The following is a 22,003-nucleotide window of genomic DNA, read 5'->3' on the forward strand; positions in this document are numbered from 1 at the left end:
GCTACAGCGCTCAGCTATTTATGGTCATTTCTTAGTTTGGTGATCTACTTTTCTAGTTCTATCATCAATAGGAACTTTTGTGCCACATACAGGATGCGGAGGTCAAAAATCATTCAGAGACAGTATAACCTGTTATTTAATAACAAATGAGATTTGTTGAGAATGACACAAATACAACGATTCACCAGCCTTCTCCTCTAAATATGACCTGATATCTCTCAATGTGCTTATAAATAAAGTACAGCATCTCTTTTAGTATAGTTTATTTTGTGACATATTCAACACTTTATTATAGGAAATATGTGAGCAGATTTCATAGATGGCCTCCTGTTTTTATCTGCAAAAACCCTCAATTCCTGCGTGGCTCAGAATAACGAGCTTCTCCTGTGTGGCAAACCCTGCTCCATATTCATCAGCTGCTCGGTTGGCCTGAGAGGTTCCCCCATGGTAACAAAGTCAATTAGAGTGGAAACACACTGACACAATAACCAAAACATGTCCTGCAGTGCACTCAAATATAAAAACAGAAGTCACAGCCTCAGATATGCAACCATCCATCGGGACAGGACTTCTTTATCATTGTGAATGAGGGGAGGTCTGAAGAGTCGGCGTTTATCTCTTTCTCTTTCTCTCTGTCTCGTCTATGTCACTGCCCTAAAGCCCCTCACATGGGAAGCACGCATGCGGCCACTTGGAAACAGAAATTAGAGCAAATCAGAGAAGGGCGGTGGAAAACAACGACAACAAACACAATGTCTGTCTGTCAATACGAGCTCAATAGGGATGGAGCCACCATGGAGGCGGACGGCAGATAATGAGTTTGAGATCTGTGATCCAGTCTCGTATTAATACCAATAATATCTAAAGGGGGATCACGGCGTTGCATAAAGTAGTTTTTAAGGAGGTTCTGGACACAGTGAGCCAACTTCCTGTGAGGCGAAACGACCCTCTTTGGATGATGAATAGAGGCTGTGGTTGAGGAATATGATTAGAAGAATAGCTGCTAAAAGGGAAACGTGTATCACAAACATGAAAACACACCGTTTCCAATAAGCCCGGGCCTCAGTAGTCTGTGCCAGTGACCTACTTCCAGCCACCCAGGGGCGCCCAGGCTCCCAAACTAGCCTTAATTACAGAAGAGTCCCCATGCAGAAGGCGCAGAGCAGCAGATATCAGACTGGGAACACTTACAGGAACTGGCTGGACTATTTCAGTCACAGCAGTACAGCTGCTCATTCAACATGGAGATTATTGATAGGATGAGTAGCCTGGAAGCCCTCATCCCTCTAATGACTGTGTGTGTGTACGTGCTAGTATGTTTTCATTTGCATTGGTATCAGTAAATAACCAACCACTGCTTGCTGTTTGTCAAAGAAAGACAGAAAGACAGACTGGCAGAAAGAGAGATTCAAAGTGACATTCACGCAAGCTGTCCTGTCCCGTCCTTGACTGCAAAGGTGCTGAAAATAACCAGAGACACAACTCTGTCTCTGTCTCTCTCTGCTTCTGCAAAGACCTCTCATTCATTATCTAGAACTTCACTTCTTAACTGTCAGTCAAAGCTGCGACAGCGCTGAAAACATGTTTATCAATATGTAAATCCAAGCATATCTTATCAGCCTCAACATTTGATTTGTTTTATGATTCATCTCGGACAACGGTGCTGCCTGTCCGATTGCATTCCGCTCATCTGAACAACACCAAAGCTCTTCTAGCCCGTGGGCCTGACAGCATCTCATTGGCTAATGCGTAGTGGCAGGCGCAAGACAGGCATAAACAACAGCCATTAAGGGAGCTTGACCCCAAAGATGGGCTTTTTACAACTGGCAGAAAATACACAGAAAGAGCTGGATTTACTTGTTCTGAAGAGTGCCTTTAAACCAGAAAACATCATGACATAGTAAGACTGAAGGTTAGTGCTGTGGCTCTGAGCCACGTCAAGAAGAGAGATTTAGATTTTTGTTGAGGCTGCCAGTGTTCTGCAGTCGGTTTTACATCACAAACCAAATGGCTCAACCTTCCTTCAATGTGAAAATGTCTTCCATTGTAACAGAAAATGCAGTCCATCATCTCACCTTTAATATTCTGCTGATTGTAAAAGCAATGAACAGAAATGACTCTTATACACAGATTAGAGAGAGAGCAAGAGCAATGGGACGGTGGGATGAGAGTAATGTTTGCTCAGTGAAAGGAGGGGATTAAAGGAGAGGCCTATTTTAGGGCTAAAAATGCCTAAAAACCATGACAACGTCAACATCCCTGACCACAGATGACATGTGATGCATTTCCTGTGGTGGATCGAAGGAGGTGCCTTGGAAGCTCAGCTGACCTCATTTCCTGTTACACTGAAACCACCACAAAGTCACACCAGGGCAGAAATCGCCAATGGGCCATAAAGGAACAGACCGAAGCTTCATTCTAGCCTCATGACTCATTCTGGTCTCTGCTAAACTCCCTTTGAGATCTAATAATTGGAGGGGAACACCAGACAGACAAAGATAAGCTTGAGAAAAAAAGCAATAAAAACTGAGATTTTTTTATTGACTTTGTGTCTTGTGTTTTTGTCTCTGCGTTATGAACTTTACTCTAAATTTCACCCTGAGACAAGCTAGAGGATCCCTATGTTTACATGTATATATGACTGCGTATGATGTACAGGAATGCATGCAAATGAGTGCTGCCAGATCTGTGGAACTGAACCAGAGGATCTCCTCCTGTATATGCTTGTATGTGTCATTCAGACTTGTGTGTGTGTGTGGCTGTATAGGATCTGCAACAGTGCTGGCTGTGCCTACAGAGCCAGATGGTGCGCCCGCTGCAGCCCGGCTCCTTTGAGACCATAAAAAGAGAGATCAGTGGCATTTTTTGACGGTCTAACATGAAAGAGTGGCCATTAACCGTGCGTGGAGGAGTGTTGTGGTCAGATCAGACCTCTCAAGCCTCACTCACCCACTCTGACAAACAAACAGGATCAGAAATAAAAAGCTGTAACAATAACAGTGTACAGTGAATTGTATGCATGACAGAGCAAGAGGTCAGCTGAGACTCCAGAATCTTAAGATGTACAAGGAAATCCTTCAACCTCTGCTCTTCATGCATGTAAAAAGCCTGAGTCACTGAATCAATAATTATGCCCATCTGTTGTTTATATCCGCCTCTAGAAATAGCCTGCTCAGCTTTACAGCATTTTACCATTAACCATTTAAGTGTGGTGTGGTATGATCAATTTGTTGACCACGAAGCTGCTGTGCTGAAGAACAACTGTGACATCATGGACATCAGATAAAACAGAATAAAACTGTAAATGTGACAGCTTCTTAAGTCTTATATTAACTTATGGTTACATTTTCCTGCTCCTTTCTGCAGGAAAGGGGTCACAACGGGAACAGAGCGAGCAGAGCAGCCCAGACATCCTCAGGGAACTTCAAATTCAGTCTAGACTTCCAAACATGAGGAATGCCTCTGACAAATAATTAATAATTGCAAGAGACAATGACCGAAATTGTAGACAGTTTGAAAAAAGATTTATATTTTTAAATAAATGATTTGAAAAACTCTTATTGTTGGAGTGTCAAATAACCCACAAATTCGATTTATATATATATATATTTTTTAAACATTAAATTCATGCACTGATGGCTACGCCATTGACTATCACATCTGGATTTGCAAAAATCTAAAGATTAGGGTTAGGCAAGTTCAATAAATATTTCTCAAAAATTAAGATTTCTCAGACCTCAGATTTGGTTTGAACACTGTTGGAAACATTTAGGATAATGTAAATGCACAACTCAACAGAAACTATAGCATACATCTATCTTGAAATTCTTATCAGCTGGTTAATCAGCTGCACTAAACCCCAAACACCTGGATTGAGAGCCACCGACTGACATTGATGTTCTTCTTTTCTCTTCCCCTCAGATATTATGTGGCCAGCACCGGAGTAACCAAGCAAAAGCTGTATAAGGTCAGACGTTTCCTTTAATGCATCCATAGCATAGCTTTTACAAGGATAGGAAGCACTGAGTCAGTGAGACAATCGATTCAATCCAGGAGACAACTGCTGCATTATAAGACCAGCTTCTGCATTGCAGATGGCACTTCTGTATAGCATTACAGCAATCTATAGTACAGAGCAGAGGACACTAACTATGTAAACATACCTTAACACAGAAACACAAATACACAACATATCTGACACATGAATGCTTGTGTGCAAGCAAACACAAACTTCTATGTGCATACATGCTGTTAAACCAATATTAGCTTATCCCCCATACAGGCCAGAAGACTTCTCCATATTGACCCTCTCAGCTCTACTGCAGCTGACATCTGAAAGGCCCACTGAATTATTGATCAGAGAGATCCTGATTGGTCCGCAGCCTCACATGATACATCTGCCCTGCCCATCACCAGGCAGCGGTCAACCTGACCCATCAGGCACGTAACCACTCATGACCTAGACGAGACTCATATCAGTGAAGTCAGACTCAGTTCATGATGTCGCACAAACACACACACACACACACACACACACACACACACACACACACACACAAACACTCATACAGTCCTCCAAATGTTCATTACCCCACTGTGTGTATGGCCACAGATTAGAAACCGCACAATAGGGCGTTTAACAAAAGAGCTCGCACAATGAAATTTATCTCAGTCAGATTAGATGAGTGAGGAACTTGGAGCTTGAAATTCTCAAAGCATCTTCTTGAGACATTGGCTGAAGGATGGCAGTTGGATCCCATTAAGATCCGGGCAAATTACAGATGTGTTTTGATCATGGAGCCCAATGCAAGCAACACAATTATGCCAGAAGTAGCACCCTGATTGGCTAAAAACATACAGATTTACAAGTAGGATTGAAGCCAGGAACCAGAATTGTCACTTGTCCGCTTGCAACGATACCCTGCTTGATTATTCCAGCTTTTATTTTCTCCAGTAGCACTCGAGTTCATTCCTCTCAGACCGGTGTGGGCTGACAGACATTTTGGAAAGCTAATTGTTGTTATTATGCTCATTAAGATGGATTGGCACGCCAATATTTTCTCACCCTGGCTGCTTGAGGCCAAGAGGTCCATCAAGACATCAACTGCTGTTTGAGTAGGTGTGGTGCTTTTAATGGTCCATTATTATAATGAGTCACCATGACAGTTGCTCAGCGATGTGTTCATCTTTTAGCACAACACTTAAATTAAAAGAGCAATGACTGACAATTATCGTCATAACGGTGAAATGAACTCCTGTCAATCAGCTATACACCTGTATCGTTTTTAGACTAACTGGTGACGTTTGCTCATAATGTGACGCAGAAGCGACCGCTATCCTTCCACATGGTCTAATCTACCATGAGGATTGTATGTGTATGGATGTGTGTGTGTGTGTGTGTGTGTGTGTGTGTGTGTGTGTGTGTGTGTGTGTGTGTGTTTAATCAGCAGAAAGAGCTGGATTTGGACTCAGTAATCAGGAAACGTTCCTAAACCCTTCGTTATAATTGGTTACGACTGCTAGACAAGGGTAAGTGACAAACAGGCAGGCAGGCGGGGGTATTTTTAGTTGCCTCTAACCACTAACCAACAGAGAGAGTCAAGAGTGGGGTGGGCGGAAGGTCTGGAGATTAAACAAGCCTTGTGGTCTCTCCTGGCTACATCTGATTACATTATGTAAAACAGCACATCCTGAGTTCAAAGAGCAAAGAAACAGAGCGGCAAGAGCTCAGGAATGACTAATGGAAAAACCATGAGCGCCGTAACCACGACATCAATGTTACCATGTGGTCATAAAACAGCCACTCACCTTCTGTAGACTGGTGGGATTCAGCTGGGTTTTGTCTATAATCTTCACCGCCACCTAGAAAGATAAAAAACAGGAAGACAGGAAAAGAAAGGAAGGGCGGGAGAGAGTGGGATGCAAAGACGAAAGGTAAGCAAGGTGTCAAAAGTTTTTATAGATTTGCATTTGTGTTATGATAGTACAGTGAAAGCTTGTGTTGAGAAGAGCCATCCTCATTATTTCACTATTGTGCTGCAGGGCGGCTTTGTCAAAACATGTCACGGCTGAAGTGGTGCATTCAACCTGATTGTGAACACACCTTAAAGCTCCTCTATTCACTTATTTGTGAAGACATGAAGCTTTAAAGGAATAGTTCAGCCAAAACGAACATTTATGCATGATCTACTCACTCCAGTGGCGATGGAAATACGGGTTAAGATTTGTAGTCCGTAAAACTTTTTGGAAGCTTTGCAGCAAAAGAGCGTTGCATTCACGTAAATAACTGATGGGAACAGAAAATGGCTCCATATAGCTCGTCCAGCATAATTCAAGTTTCCAGAAGCCCAAAGATGCCAAACTGATTGACAGACAGTCAAACTAGTGTACGCCGTTTTTAAAACAACTCCACTATCTAAGTCATTTTTTTTTTGTTTTTGTTTTTTTTTTTCTGGAGAACTCTCCAACACTGTTTTGCTGTGAAGCTCCAGAAAATGTTTTGTGGACTACGAAACCTCACCTGACTTTGGCAGATGGACTTAAATCATATGTAAATGCACTCCCTGCAACTCCCAATCTCAAGGCAGACGCACAGTAAAATGTACTCGTGTACAACTCTGCAGGTCGGTGATGGACTGTTGGCTCGGCAGGTCTTGCTAGGCAGCAGTCTGAGCTATCCATCTCAATAATCACCCCAAACTGCACACTGTAACAGACCTGCTCCCCTCACTTACGGTGAGCTCAGCAGCTTTTCACAAAGCCACTGGCTGATTTTTAGTGCCGACTCACCACTTGCCCATACATCGTGCTGATAAGTGATTGACGGAGCAGTTTCACGATATAATGTAATTACATTGAAATAATATTAATGTCCTTTTGGCCTTTTGCACAACAATTACCCAGTTTTATTACACAAACTTGAATGTTACCAGTGCCGGCAGTCTGAGCTTGTGGTCTGAATAAAGGGTAATTACCACAACAATTTTTCAGCCATGCTAAGGAGAGCACGAGGTTCTTAGGAATGCCCAGATGGTTCGTCGGCTGGTTCAAGCCACTTTGGAGCTCCATGGCCTCTATAGGCCTCAAGGGGAGTTTAGTCTCTTCTATTGTGTGCTTGCAGACCATTTCATAATATTAAAAAAGTAAACTGTGTTGGTGTGCATATTCTCTGTTGTACTCTTAATGTGAGTAGATGAGAGGAAGCTCATATCCAATCTGCAGTTTCAACCAAATTAACTCTTCAAAAAGACTCCTATGACGTTTTGAATACTGTGAGCGTGATCAAGAGCACCTTGATGGGACCCTGTTGTTCCACGATATAACTCACGACTGAAAAAAGGAGGAGCTACTCGTGGCTACTAACAAGACTTGCTGGCACTGCAGTGCTTTGAGCCAAATGCAGAAATCGCCATGCTAACATGCCCAAACTGAAGATGCCGATGCTAACCAGGCATAACATGTCACATATTTAACATATTTGTTTTGTGTGTTGGCTTGCTGATATATAGCAAGTGCAGCTGGGGCTGATGAGCATGTAATTCATCATCCTTCACTGTGATCCAAATCAAGTTTTTCTTGTGCATGTGCATCTGCATGTTGTGTCGTCTGTGGGGCGTCCTCTGTGATGAGTCTTCTCAGTAGACTAGTGGACAAAGATGCATATACCATGTGATCACAACGACTTCGATTTGAATGATACATACTGGAACATGTGTGTGTTTTGGAAGACAAAACATTTTCTTAATCATGTTTTTCGTTTAAACAGCTGTTTACAGGATAGATAGTGATGAAGTAACATATCTAAATCTGTAACCGTGGCTGTGTATGATTAATAACTGAAATATGACGACTGAGAAAGAAATTAAACTGTTTTAGTAACCAACTGGTCACCATTCGTACAACGAGGTTACATGTAGGCCTGTATTTTTTTTGCTGAACTGCATGAAGAACCGCTGCACCTCTGATTTCTACCATGAAACTATCAGACTTGCGTAAACTTATTATTTATTCCCATCCTGACCTCTGGACCCTCTTTAAGGAGGGAGGAGGGGGAGAATTCGACTTTTCAGATTAATGACACCATAAAAAACGTAATTACAATTTATTATAACAGCATTACTGTGACTCTGGCATTAATGAGAGCTTAATATACATGTTTCAGTTGATGTAGACTCTGGTTTGAATCCCAAGCAGCTTGTTAAGGGAGAAACCAGGAAGGCAAATGCTGCTGAGTCACGATGGGGCGAATGCAAGTCGATGAGCCTGAATGGGGTTTCCCAAGACCTGCAGTACAAGCTGCTAGGACATTTAGTTTCACTCAAACCCCTAATAACAACGGCCGTGTAGCTGCTGTGAAAGAAACAGAAGGAGAGAGTGGACTGCTGAGAGGCTCGCTGTGTGTAGACACGCAGCATGCAGGTGGTGTCTATTTGCAGGCTGTCTTAGGTGGGCAGGTGCACAGACAGACCTGACTCCCCATCCACTCTGCTTCCTCCTGTCAGGGACAAAACTCAGGTGGAGGCATGCATGTATGTGTCTGTGTCTCTATCGTTGTGTATGCCTGCAGGTGTCGGAGCTGTCCTCGTGTGTCACTCTATTGTTCCAACTTCCACCATTCCCTTTGCATGAGTCAGAGATGCACATTACATTTCCCTCTACGCTACAATGATAAACAAATATTTCCCTTTTTGTATTTCAGATTGAGAGATTTAACAAAAATATGGCTGGTATCACATCGTATGCCAGTGCGTGTGTGTGTGTGTATGTGCTGTCCCTCTAACAGATCTGAGGGTGAATAATTCAGTCCCACAGCAACAGAAGGGCAATGTGCATCACTGTTAATTATTCAGCGCGTTCGTAACACACAGCCCATATGTTCTTAACCGTATGCACGTCTTGTGATCGTGCACGCATGTAAAACACATACATGTGAATATTCACATAGAGGACATGGAGGGGAAACTTAGTCATGGCGTCACTCGCGTGCCTGTGAGCTTTTTACATGTTCTTCTGAACTTTAACTTCCCTCTTCCCAACCGCAGATTCATGATATCTGTGCACGACAGGCAACTGAAATCCTATCTCACACCCAGAAAAGACAGGTATTGCTTTTGCTAGGTAGGTCACAGGATGGGTGGTTGGAAATCACAATATATTATGAGATTATGTATGTAATGTGCACACATAAAACACATTTGTCCAGAGAGTTATAATAACTTATAATGACCCATACAATTTTTATTCTAGAGTTATTGCACCACTTACATATAGTGTCATATACTTCCAGTTTAGCCCTTCGCTTAGTTGAATGGGGATCAAACAACCTTACTGTGCAGCTCTTCTAGAATTTTCAACTGTTATCCGAGCAAATGACACAATTTCAGTCATTTTCACACAGGGCTGCCTCTTCCTGGGCTAGTGTGAATCATGTAACACTGTAATTACACGGTTAAGCCACTATGACGGGCTGACTACAAACGTTCCCGTTCCTCGAGTTGTGGACTAGTCAGAAGTTGCTAACTTGAACCTGAAATCAAAATGAGTTGATCAGAAGCTGCTATATTTACTGTTTATTAGAAAACCATTTAGAGGACAGCCTCAAAACTGAGCTTTAGATCAATATTTCTGACCACAAGAGAAATATTGTTTTTTATAAACTTGAACAACTAAACTTCAGTCAGCTATCTAATGAGGATTTATCAGGAGTTTGGATATTAAAAACACATTTTATTTGATATTGCTTTATTAGATTTATTGGACTTCTGTTACTCAATAATTGTTTTCAGCCTACAAACAGTGTTATTCTATCTCTCGATATTGTACTATTATTGATATATCTGTCTAATGTTTGTATGAAATCTACTGACTGTTTATCTTCCCCGGAAAGATCCTGTGGCGCCTTTTCTTTTTCAGATAGAGGGTCTAAATATAGAAGGTGTCATATTCTGTACAGTCTGATGACGCAGTTTAGGGTGAGTTAGGGGCTGTATAAATAAAATTCTCCTGACACAGCCAAACTTTTTTCTATATTCCTACTTGTTATGATAGCTGTATGTTCAAGTTTTCTTCCCTTTGTTTAGTTTGTCTTTGTTCACTCGCTCTGTATGTCTATATTTAGTTCTTTCGGTACATTTGTTCTCTGTGCTGTGTGTAAGTGTGAGAAGAGCCTCTAAAAACTGGAGTCAAATCCTTTCATGTGTCAACATGAGAGCTGAAATGATTAGTCAATTACTCTCTTCACTGATTGACTAAAATTAATGAGCAGTCATGCTGATCATCAATTAATTATTGAATTACCAAACATTTCCTCATTCTAGCTTCTAAATTGTGGGCGTTTGCTGCTTTTCTTTGTCGTTTGTTATAAGAGACTGAAAATCTTGATGTTTTGTCAACTTAAGTTAAGGAAAAGGTATTTTTTCTGGCATTATATACGCAAAAGATAATGATTCAGTTGATAAAACAATGAGTAGAATAATCATTAGCTGCAGTCCTAGTTAACATACATTTTGCTAATACTGTTTGTCATAATATTTTGAAATGTCTGCAAAATCAACCAAAAAATAATCAAATTATCCGTCAAACCGATGAACTCTATTCCACTGTTTTGCATGACATCAGATTAAATGCTTTACAATTTGATAACCTTTTCCATTTAGTTGTCGGGAAGAATAATTCTACACAATTTCATGCAAAAAATTTCCCAATTAAATTGAACAATAATCATATATCATCATCCTTCCCCAGTTGGTAGGAGATGAGGGCACATGGTAGAGACAAATGTTTCCATCAGTGCAGCTGAGCATGTGTGTGTGTGTGTGTGTGTGTGTGTGTGTGTGTGTGATGCGTGATCACATCCTGTAGTCACCCTCCTCAGCAGATAGAGGACACTCTGTCACCTAGAAGTGACTGCTGCTGTCTCCACACAGCTCTTTTTTTTTCTACAACATTCAACCCCTTTTTTTTCGTGCTAGCTGCTTGGAAAATCTCTGCAGTGGGCTCAAGCTAAGATTGACTCGGTTTTAGCGGGTTATGCTCTTTCCACCTGTTCTCTCGCTCACTCTGATCCATGTCTTTGCATTCTGATGAGCCAGCAAAGGCACTCAGGCACACAAAACAGCAGCGCCTGACCTTCTCAGCAAACAGTGGGTCGCATACCCAATATGCCTGTTTAACATTAGCATTAGAGAGCGCAGAATGGATCACACTGTTACTGGTTTGACCTGGGAGAACAGTTATGCCCTCCACACTTCTGATATGGCCAAGAACATAATGACTTGCAGAAGATTAAAGACTAAGTGGCTGAGAAATAACCATGATACAGTGTCTGAGGTGGATGAGTGGGTGTTGTGGGCCCTGCTGAGTGAAAGGCAGTGAACAGATCATAGGTCGTTGTTTTCTCCTCAGGGAAACAGGAGCTTTAATTACCAACAAACCAAAGCAGGCTGTCTATCACTCTGACAGATCAGCAGTGTATGACTGTGTGTGTGTGTGTGTGTGTGTGTGTGTGTGAGAGAGAGAGAGAGAGAGAGAGAGAGAGAGAGAGGAGAAAGAAGGAGAGCTTGGCCTGACCAGACTTAAAGAAACAATACGGTGGAGTATGATATTGTCATGAAAGGAGATTATTTATTCTCCTGAGAGTCAGAACAGCAACTTAACTTGAAAAGAGTTGAAATAAAACTGGTACCATGTAAGACATGACCTTTGGTACACTTTGAGTAACTTTACATTTAAAGGTGTCATTTCTGACCAAATATGGATGGTAGCTCCAATATTAGCGTGATCGCTTACTGCTTCTCAGTGCACTCTTTGCTGTAGCTATCTTTGGTTGAAGCGACTAGCTGCCCGTTAGCAAGTAGCTCAGGTAGATCTGTGATCGACAGAGGCTACAGCACAGAGGTGATTTACAGCGGTGAAAACAGCATGTTGTCATATTTCCTCATTCTTTCGTTGAATATCTGATTTATTTTGACCAAACCTGAGGTGATTGTGGAAAGACAATCTAAGACTGTTTATGTGGGTTTTAGTTAATGAGGCAATTAAGCTTGTCTTAGTTCAGTAAAAGACAGAAACTTGAATTCAGATCTTGTACATTTGTATTTATCTGTTTAGTAAGGAAAATAGGTGTAAAAGTAAGTCCTTTCTTGACAGTTTATGAGTTTAATTTGTTTAGTCAATAGTTAAAAGTAGTGAACTCACTGCTTTTCCTCATAGTTTTTTTTCTCCCAGATGAAACTACTGTAACTATCGGACTAACCCCTCTTGTGGTACGAAGTTGTAAACCAGACAGGAATAACCAGGTTTAGTTGGTTAGCGCGGTCCCTTCAGTAGAAATCTCAGAAACACAGAAGCCTACATAGATGTCTTTTACATATCTTCATCACTATTGTTTCTCCACATTCTCTTGCTCATGTCAGTTTGTTTAATTAACGTTTTAAAATGAAATTCTGGCCACATCTTACAAAGTGCTCCTTCAAAGCTGCTGTAAGTGCTGTTTTTCACTGTCATATGTTTTGTCTTTCCCGATGCTAAGTTCATTATTTTGGGGTTTTCAGACTAACACGTGAACAGTTTATTATCAAAGACCCACTTACTGTTTTTATCTTATGTATATTAATCCAAAGCAGAGAAAGTTCTCGATCGTATCTATGCATGTTTTGATTAACTGTCTCCATCATGTGCTTTGGTTTTATTTTTAAGTTTTTATTACGCCATGTGTTTTGCTTTTGACGCCAAAGATACATTTCCAATTGAGTGGAATATAAAGATTTCTGTTCTGTTACGTAGTAAAAAAAATGCACGGTTATCATAGTGTGTACATTTGATTATCCACAGTATTGAATTTTACTGTGGTTTCATGTTCATTCATAACATTTTGTGAAATCATAAAATAGTGTTTATTCAATCCAAAAGCCTTCTGTTTTCATTCCTTTAAGGGCCATTGTAATTTCTTATACTACATAAAATTGTGTTATACCGTATCCCATGACCCTGCGATATTTTCAGATATGGTTATCAATAAAAGCTCATAGCGTTGCAACCAAAATAATGATGTAAGGTGCAGCTCTGACAGTTAACATGTAGCAATTGAGACAGATTGAGGCTGACATAACAGGTGTAGGGATGAAGGTTGTACTGCATGTGAACACTACAGTAATATCCAAGTTATCAATAAAATACAAATAACATTCTTGTCTCACCTCTCGTCCAGTCAGGACATGTCGTGCCAGCTTCACCTTGGCGAAGTTCCCCTTCCCAATGGTCTTGAGGAGGCGGTAATTGCCAATATGGGGTTGCTCGTCCGTGGTTGAAAGGGTGAAAGAGTTGCGGCATCGCGGCAGACTGTGGCGACTCGCAGACTTTGTCGGAGGGACTGGGGGTTCAACAAAGCCGTCCACCGACGAGTGCTGCAGGAAACATACACACACGTGGAGATCAGCAACATCCTCATATCCTGACCGGAAAGTTGATTTAAACACTCAATATGTAATATCTGTGCAAGGGGGCTCCATATCAAATCAAAACAGACATCTCCAGAGTGTTTTGAGGAGAGGAGCTGCTGCACAGAGCAGACTAGACAGGTTGGCTAAGCCAAACCTGATGAATAAACAGTCACATCAGACACATCAGATTCAGCGATGACATTGTAACCCTTGGCATTAAGAAGTGGATTTATCTTCGGTCCTGTTTATCAGCCTGACTGCAGCAGGATCCACTGCGGAGACTTCTATTGTCTGTGTTACTGTAATGGTGGATGCTAGCTGGAGCTGGTTGGACAATGTACTTTATTTCATGGAGAAATCATAGAGGAGAGGGGAAAAGAAATGGGGGAACCGGAGTCGCTGGTGCTGAATAGTGAGAGTTTACCCAGATTTAAACAAACACAAACACACACTCCCTGTGTGTGCCGCTTCTGGCTAACATTTGCCCACAGCTGATGTAGTAAACTAATCTGGCTGTTTGTGGCAGATAAACACCGTGTGAGAAAGGCAAATAAACACATTTGATCCGGCAGTCGAACTCCCTTTTCTAGTGGTTAATACACAGTTTAACAACAACCAATGCTAATGAAAATCTATCTGACACAAATGTTTTGCCTCCTTTGCTGACTTTCCAAAGCCAGAAGTAGCAACAGTGACCTAATGAAACCATTACCTAAGGGAAAGTGAGGATTTCTCTTGGTTTGAATGTAACTGTATGATACTGTAAGTACACAACCCAAAAAATATATACTAAAGATCTAGGTGTTTAATGCAGAATTGCAACTTGATGCATCAAAATCTTTTGATTTCAATGTCTTTTGTATTTTTTCTCACTGTGTGGCTACTTATAAAATCTCTGGCTTTCTCAGAAAAGACAGAATTGGCCTTTAAATTTCCAATTATTGTCTCTTCTGCATCAAGAAATAATCTTTCAAGAGAGAATTCCAATGCATGTCAGGATCATATTTTCCCCACTCTTACACTACAACAATATCACCTCTCTGGCTTTTTGTCACTCTCTCTATTTCCAACAAGACCCTTCGTCCTGCCACAGTGGCTGCACTTGTACAAACAATGCAGCAGAGTGCTGCAGTGGAGGCTGGTGAGTGTGCCAATGCTGGGATATTCTGGCCAAACAGAGATGAACCCACTGACCTAGTACCACTTATGAGAAGGGGATCAAGTGTTCATGTGCGTGTGTGTGAGCATACCGTAAACCTACATTTACATGCAGATGCACACAGTAGTTCCCGACATACAAGCTCATAGAGGAAGTGTGTGGGAGAGAATCAGGTTCCCTTGTCTTCCTCTGTGACACCTTAACCTCCTGACCTAAAGACCTTATCAGCCACAAGACAGGATTAGACAACAAAAGAAAGTGAACTTCTTTTGACTTCTTGTGCCTTTGAGAAAACCTGCAGCATGTGCAGTACAGAGTCGAGATCTATAACAATGTCTCTGGCCCAGAGGCCAAACCTGATAACAACAAGTGTCCCTGCGATATGGCATGTGAAGGTGAATTAGGAACAGCTTGCTATAAGTACAACGCTGGCACAGGCCTGGTGCAGTCTCTGCTGGTCTGTTTCCTCTCCTCTACAACAGCTGCTGATGTCAGTCCAGGTCAGAGATCCCATGATCCTCTGCTCCTGAGCACCACGCCCAGCCAGAGAATAAAGCCTTGGTCTGGTTACCCCAGCTCCCCTGCTCCCGTTTCACCGAGGGAAACGCTACACCCTGCAGGGTGCGCATCATGTCAGCTACGCCACATCCTGACGGAGGGAGAGCCACACTGCAGGATTCAAACACTCCCTGGTGTCACTATGTGTGGTGTGTGGATAGAGGAAAGAGAAATTTTGATTTGGTGCCAGTCAGTCAGCATCCTTGTTTCTAATGCACCAAAAACCCAGGCAGAAAGCTTGGGCTGTCTTTCTCATGTTTGTCCAAAGTAAAGTGACCGTTTGTTCTTTCAGTTCACCCTTCAGTCACACTCACATGTGCACACCAACACACGTACTTGGCCCGGGTCCAAATTCTGTAAAATTAAGCGAGGGGCATCTGTGCAGGCAGGTGATTTGGAGCGCTGGCACTTGATTAATACACAAAGTTTGTTTCCCCTCGCCCATCCATTTACTCCCAAACACGGACGTTTGTGTCTTCAGGGAGGCCAGACATAAAGGAAAATAACAAACACCTGCACACACGCACATAAAAATAAGACAGCCAGGAGAGAGCTTCTTCTATTTCGCTGCACTAAAAGCCACTCGTCTCTCTGAGTAATAAGCTGTTATGCAATGCAGTTCAGCAGCTAGTGGGCCCTGGGGCTGCCTGATGGAGTCCAACAGAGGCAGGCGAGGCTGGCCGGCTACTGCTTTGATAGCCGCCTAGTAGTCTATGAGACCTGAAGACAGAAACATTAAGATGATGAGGATGATGAGAGCTGATATCATCAAGTAAAGTTAACATCACAGGTATGCTGTGTTATATAACTTTGAAAAAATAAAATAAAATCAATTTTCCAGTTGAAATTTTGTTCACCTGAGGATAAACAACCCCAAAACACAAGGAGCACAAAATACAAGTCCTGCCCCAACATCTGGGATTAACCTTTAAAGACGGCTTCCAGCTATTTCCACCGGTTGTAACGCAGTAAAACACAAGGAGTAGTCTGTGCCTCGTCTTGTTTCCAGGAAAAAAAAAAAAGATGAACCTAGATATGTCAGAGCCTGTCAGCATACACACGCAGCAGTCCTCATTTGGACTGATCTCAAAAAGAAAGAAGCATTCTTATTATCATGCTGCACACACAGGGGGGGGGGGGGGCTGGGGTGGTCGTTCATAAACATTCCTTCACACACACTGACTGAGATATTCTCCAGCCATTCCTTCAGTAATAAATACATGTGCGACTGCTGCTGCAGCTCATCAGGGTCGTGGCAGCAGAATGGTGAATAACAACACGCTCCCTCCTCCACCACCACCACCTCCTCCTCCTCCTCCTCGTCCTCCTCCTCAATACTGTGAGCGTGCAGTTACAACGGGGCCCAATAGGTGATGGATGTCACATTGCGATGCTACCAAGCGTTGCCATTGAAAAGTAGGGCAACATCCTCCCCCACCCTCCCTAAATATTGACGTTGTGGACCAGAAAATACCCCCCCCTCCCTCCAGTTTGCAACACAAGTGGAGCAACACCATTTTCTCACAGGCCACACGAGCAGCGTTATCGCCAAAATAAATATCTGTTGTTTTTTTTTTTTTAAATCCCGACATTAACATCCAGACTGCGCGTGAGTCAGTAAAGGCAGCACACTGACGCAGTGCGTTGTGTCGAGGCTGAACTGGGGCAGACATAACAAAACTGCACCTTGATTCTGGGTTATTCTAGGCTCCGTCAGAGGAGAGAGGAGAGGAGAGGAGAGGGGAGCCGGAGTGCTCATTGGTCGAGTCGCTCTGCAACGCTAAAGCAGCGGCGCTGCCATGAAGCTGCACCGACCAGTGCGCAACAACAGCCACATCCCCCCGGTCGTCTTTTCACCTCGTCCCCCACCTCGTCCGCTATCACGCCGGTGTCCCCCCCCCTCCTCCTCCCCTCCAGCCCGCCCCACACACCGGCTAGCAGCACTTACGTTCTCGGTGTCACGCTCGTTCACGGTGGGCAATGGCGTTCTGGTCGACATCTTGTGTGCTTCGCGGGCCGCTCAGCGATGCAGCGGGCTGGGCAGAGCAGAGCAGACACGGCGCGGTCCGTCGGGGGAGAGCGGTGCCTCCGTCCCCCTCTCTACATCCCCTGTAAACACCGCAAACGGCGGCCTTTTACCGCAGCATAGCGCGCGCACAGGCCCCGCCGACACGCCAGATTTTCTTATTGGCTTTGTGCACTTCCCCTCAGGTAGGCTAGTGGCAGACAGAAAAAAAAGGAAGAAAGAGAGTCTGAGGGAGAGAGAGAGAGAGAGAGAGACAGAGAGAGGGAGGGAGAGGAGAGAGAGAGAGAGAGAGAGGGGGGCAGGCCAGGAAGATGCGTCGGTAGCGGACGGGTCTGCGCAGCGCATCTCAAACCTCCCACCAGGAAGGATGGAGGGCTCTCTCTCTCTCTCTCTCTCTCTCTCTCTCTCTCTCTCTCCCTTTGTCTCCTCCATACAGCTCATTATTCAAGTCACCAGAAAACAGTTAAGCACACAGTTGGACCAGTGTCCCTCAGATCGAATCCCAGATCTAACTATATAGGGCGTGTTCAGCCTCGCTCACGCCACATACAACACATCCATAGAGCGCGTCAGGCTGTTTTTTTTTTTTTTCTTGCGTGGAACAGGACCAAAAAGGAAATACAAGGAAAGAGGCATGCTTAGTGTATTTAAATATGTGTGTGATTTTGCCGTTTCAGACACGGATCAGCGGCTCGGTCATTTAGCCACCACCATGTGGGATTCGAATGTGACAATGTGGTGTCCAGAGGGAGGCCTAGTTCAAGGGTAAGGGCCTGTCTCACGCCGGAAACTGGCCGGACTCTGCCATCTGTTGGACGGCCACAGCAGTACACCCCTCGTTGCCCTCCCCCCAACTTCTGATCAGTGACGTGGATAGTAACATATCCGCAAAAAAAAAAAAAATCTGACAAACTACCTGCGGCTAGGTGGCATGTTTTGCGTTGCTCACCCGTGCGGGTGTTTACCTGGGTTTTTCCTGGGTGTGGCGCTGATCATAGTGAAGTGCGCACGCAGGGTGTGCGTGCGCGGCTCGACCACCAGATGTCAGGCCGCACCTGCAGTTTGTCGCGCACCTGCAGTGTGTCTGACATGTCGGGGGGCCCCAAAACAAATTAATGCCGCCGCGCACATTTTCTCGCTCTTGTCTTACCTCAAGGCTTTGGTTCCCGTTCTCATGAGTCACGCAGCCACGGGACTTGACGTCCACTGCTGAGTCTCTTGTATGACACGTCACGTCTTCTTTGGCAGAGGTTTGTCTCACACAGCAAGAGAGGCCCCAAAGATAACAATGGACACAGCATGACACACCGTATCACAATAACTGATGGATATGGGACCTGAAAGCCACTGAGAACATTAGGTCTGAGGAATCTGTAGTTTATTTTGCACCACACCTACAAATAGCTCTGGCCGCTCCGTCTCCTTCCCATCAAGCAGGTTCGACTCAGATATATGACCCTGAGAAATGTTTTTTTCCCCCCATAATGTTTTCAGGGAGAGATACCAGAACAATATGCGAGGAGATAAGATGGTTCAGCAAAACAAAAGGAGTCCAACGAATGCCGAAATCTTGGCATGTGGATGGGCATTTTTGGAATTCTGTATCTGATCCCAGTGTGGATCGGCTCCCAACATAGCAGATCTTATCCCCTCTGAGCCCTAACAACTGGGACCAGCTAAATTATTCCCACTAAGACACATCCTCTTACTACTAATAGTGAGATATTTGGCTCTAGGATCTGTTTTACATTTGAGAATATTTACAATCAAATTATTAAATTTACTCTAAAAATAAAAACATAACTCAGTTTCTCGCAGTGGCGTGGCATCGAGCCGAGGTCTTCAATGCTCCCGTCAAGGCGTTCGCAGAGCGCAGGGTTCGTGCCTGGGATTTGCATTCTGTACCTGAGTTGCACTGCTGTGGAATGTAATGGGCACTGACACTGGTTTAATGAGTGCATGTACACCCAGGGCCAAATGCAATTACATGCTCTCACAGGCAACCATCAAAAAAGAGGCAGCTGTTAACCGCCATTCATCGCGGATGGTCATGCAGTTAACTGTATTTGCAGGACAGGGGGTGAGAGGAAAGAGTAGAAAGACAGGGAGAGAGCGGGGAGGGGGCTGCTGAGGCTAAACTCATTATGGGCCAGATAGAGGAGTAGCATCTGTCAGCATTGGCACTTTACCACAGCCCTTTTTGCCTGACTCAGTTTCACCAGTGAAAGTCAAGCCACGCTTTTCCAGTCAGTAACAATGTTTGCACACATCCTGCAGAAGTGTGGGAAATACCATGAGCAGCCTTCGCAGGAAGGCGGATGTTTTGTAGAGGCTTGCATGCTAACACTGAGCCCCACTTTGTGCCTCTCACATAATACCATCACATTTGAGGTCAGATCTCAGCATCAGTTTCTCTCAAGCGTAGATACCTGATGATGTTTAAAAAAAACACAGATGATTTAGTTTGCCCTTTTTTTTTTTCTTAAGATCAGACAAACCATCTGATTGAAATCATATTCCAGAGAATCCACAGAGATACATGCAACCCGTTTTCTTTATTTGGTTTGCATTGAATCAAAAGAATACTCCACTGATCTAGACAACTTTAGTGTGAGAGAAAAACCCCTATTTCAATACTACAGGTACTTGGCGCCTACATTACCCACAATACAAGGTTCAGAGGGGTTACGCTAGTAGTGACTAATGTCGCCATGCTTCAGTTGTTTTTTGTTTTAAATGCTGGGTTTTCTCCAGCCCAGTTGCCAGGATAAAACACAACTGCAAACCACTGATACTTCAACATTCTTAGGCATACCATACCATATTGACATTTCTACGTCATGTTTCATGCCACGTTCATATTACATGTTCATGACTTGACTTTCATGTCATGAGGGAGAGATGAAATAAGTATAAAATTGACCTCATGTAACAATAAAACCAATTTGTTATCTCAAGATAAGGGGGTAAAGCCAGCATCTTGTAATTGGAAGGTCGCTGGCTTAATTCCCCTGGTTTGCATGCCAAACTGTCCTTGGGCAAGATAGTGAATCCCAAACTGTTCCTGATGTGCTGGTTGGCACATCAGTGTATGTGTGTATGAATTACTGTAAGTCACTATGGACAAAAGCCTCTGTTAAATGCCCTAAATGTAAATGTAAACAGTAATCGGCGGTGTTAAAAGCATAATTATATGCATGGTTGATCTCTGCAGATCATAAATCTCAACCAGTGCTGACTCAAGTGAGGCAATATATCAGGATCTGGATCTGAATCTCTGGATTCACAAATGACTCTATCCAACTTTTTTCATATACGCATATATGCGATACACAGTTGATGTGTGATGCCATGTGATGCCTTTTTTTTTTTTTTTTTTTGAGTTGCAGCATTTCTTGTCAAAATCTTTTTTTCATTGACATGCAGCTGACAGAGTACGGTTCATTCCAGTTAGTACGAAGAGTCTTGTTAGTGAGACTGTTGGTAAATCACATTTTGGGTTCAAACATTACATATTTTTCAGATACAGTTACGCCTGCCTTGGCGATTCAAATGTCATGGTAATCAAGTTCGAGAGACACAAACTTGGACTAGCTCACATCAGACTCCAGTTCATTACAAAGGAACACGTGCCAACAATCATGCTGTTCGAGCACATGCCGTATTTTCCAATTAAGCCCGAGACACGTGAGGATATTACAAATCAAATGTCATCAACAGGCATTCCTGCGTCAGAGACCTGTTAACTGCACACCTTACAAGGCAGAGCTTGCACTGCGCTGTCTGCTCTGACAAGTCAATAAAACCCACTGGTATGCTGAACATTTTTGGAAGGCAAGATAGATATGGGGCTGCGTTGGAATTCGATCAGGCAGGGAGCCAGCCTTCTGTTCATTACAGAGCTTTCCAGCAGAAACACACCCTCCTGGTGAGCACACCTCAACCTGAGGAAAAGTATTACTGACTGGCACGTCAACAGCCCGCGCCCACCCTTTGGCCTCCCCTCACCTGCCCGTCTTCATCTGCTGTCTCAGATGCATGTGCTGACACAGTGTGCATACATCATGTACTCTCTCGATTTCGCCCGATTTGCATTTTTGGGGGTGGGGGGGAGTGGAAAATATGAAAAGGCTTGAAAATCGAGGGCAGATGTGAGCTGACAGGATGGGAGTGATAGAGGTGGACTCGGAGCAACGAGTGAAAGTGGGAAACTCGAGATTGAGCTGTAGAGCTATGCATTGTTGGATTGTGCTTTCGAAGCCTCACGTTGGCTTCAGAAGGTGTCCTTTGTCCCCCCATCACCTCCAGAGAAAGAACCTAAGGAATTCATCTCTTCATGGTCAGTAAGAATGACTACAGTGTTTCATTATTTATATGAGCCTGTGACTTACGTTCTAAGACAATCTTGAAAAACTGATAACCTATCCTTTTATGCTGAACTGCAAGTAGGCAAGAAGAAGAGTGTAGCATGCGTGTGAGGAGAATCACCAGTGCATGATATGTTACCTGGGTTAATGCAAACATATCACTTTTCAGACTCATCTATACAACTCTCCATTGGACAACAACAACAACAGTCACAGCCTAATTACACATCATGAATTACAGCTGAGCAAAAGATTGATATGCAACATGAATAAAAAGCCTCAACCATCAACAAAATATTTATTTTTGGCACCATGTTTCTGCAAATTTGGTGACAGTCATTTTTGAGGCTGGTTGGGAAATCAGTTTTGGGCTTGGTCCACATGAGTGTACTATTCCCTTAATTCCCTTAAAGGAGGAGTTCACCCAAAAATGAAAATTCAGTCATTAGTTTCA

The 22,003-nt window shown here is 43.3% G+C and overlaps 1 protein-coding gene across 2 annotated transcripts in view; it reads right to left on the reverse strand.

The window, feature by feature from the left end:
- LOC119033605 (serine/threonine-protein kinase MARK1-like) overlaps window positions 1-17,456 on the reverse strand; it is a 33,154-nt gene extending 15,698 nt beyond the window's left edge. For both annotated transcript variants that reach the window (XM_037123922.1, XM_037123923.1), the window contains exons 1-3: window positions 17,105-17,456; window positions 13,197-13,403; window positions 5,809-5,862 (exon numbers count right to left, since the gene is read on the reverse strand). In XM_037123922.1, the coding sequence (XP_036979817.1) occupies window positions 5,809-5,862; window positions 13,197-13,403; window positions 17,105-17,155 (312 nt within the window). In that variant the 5' untranslated portion in view covers window positions 17,156-17,456. The remainder of the gene's footprint in view (window positions 1-5,808; window positions 5,863-13,196; window positions 13,404-17,104) is intronic.
- Window positions 17,457-22,003: the final 4,547 nt, after the last annotated feature.

The sequence above is a fragment of the Acanthopagrus latus genome, chromosome 15, assembly GCF_904848185.1.
Source record: "Acanthopagrus latus isolate v.2019 chromosome 15, fAcaLat1.1, whole genome shotgun sequence".
Lineage (NCBI taxonomy): Eukaryota > Metazoa > Chordata > Actinopteri > Spariformes > Sparidae > Acanthopagrus > Acanthopagrus latus.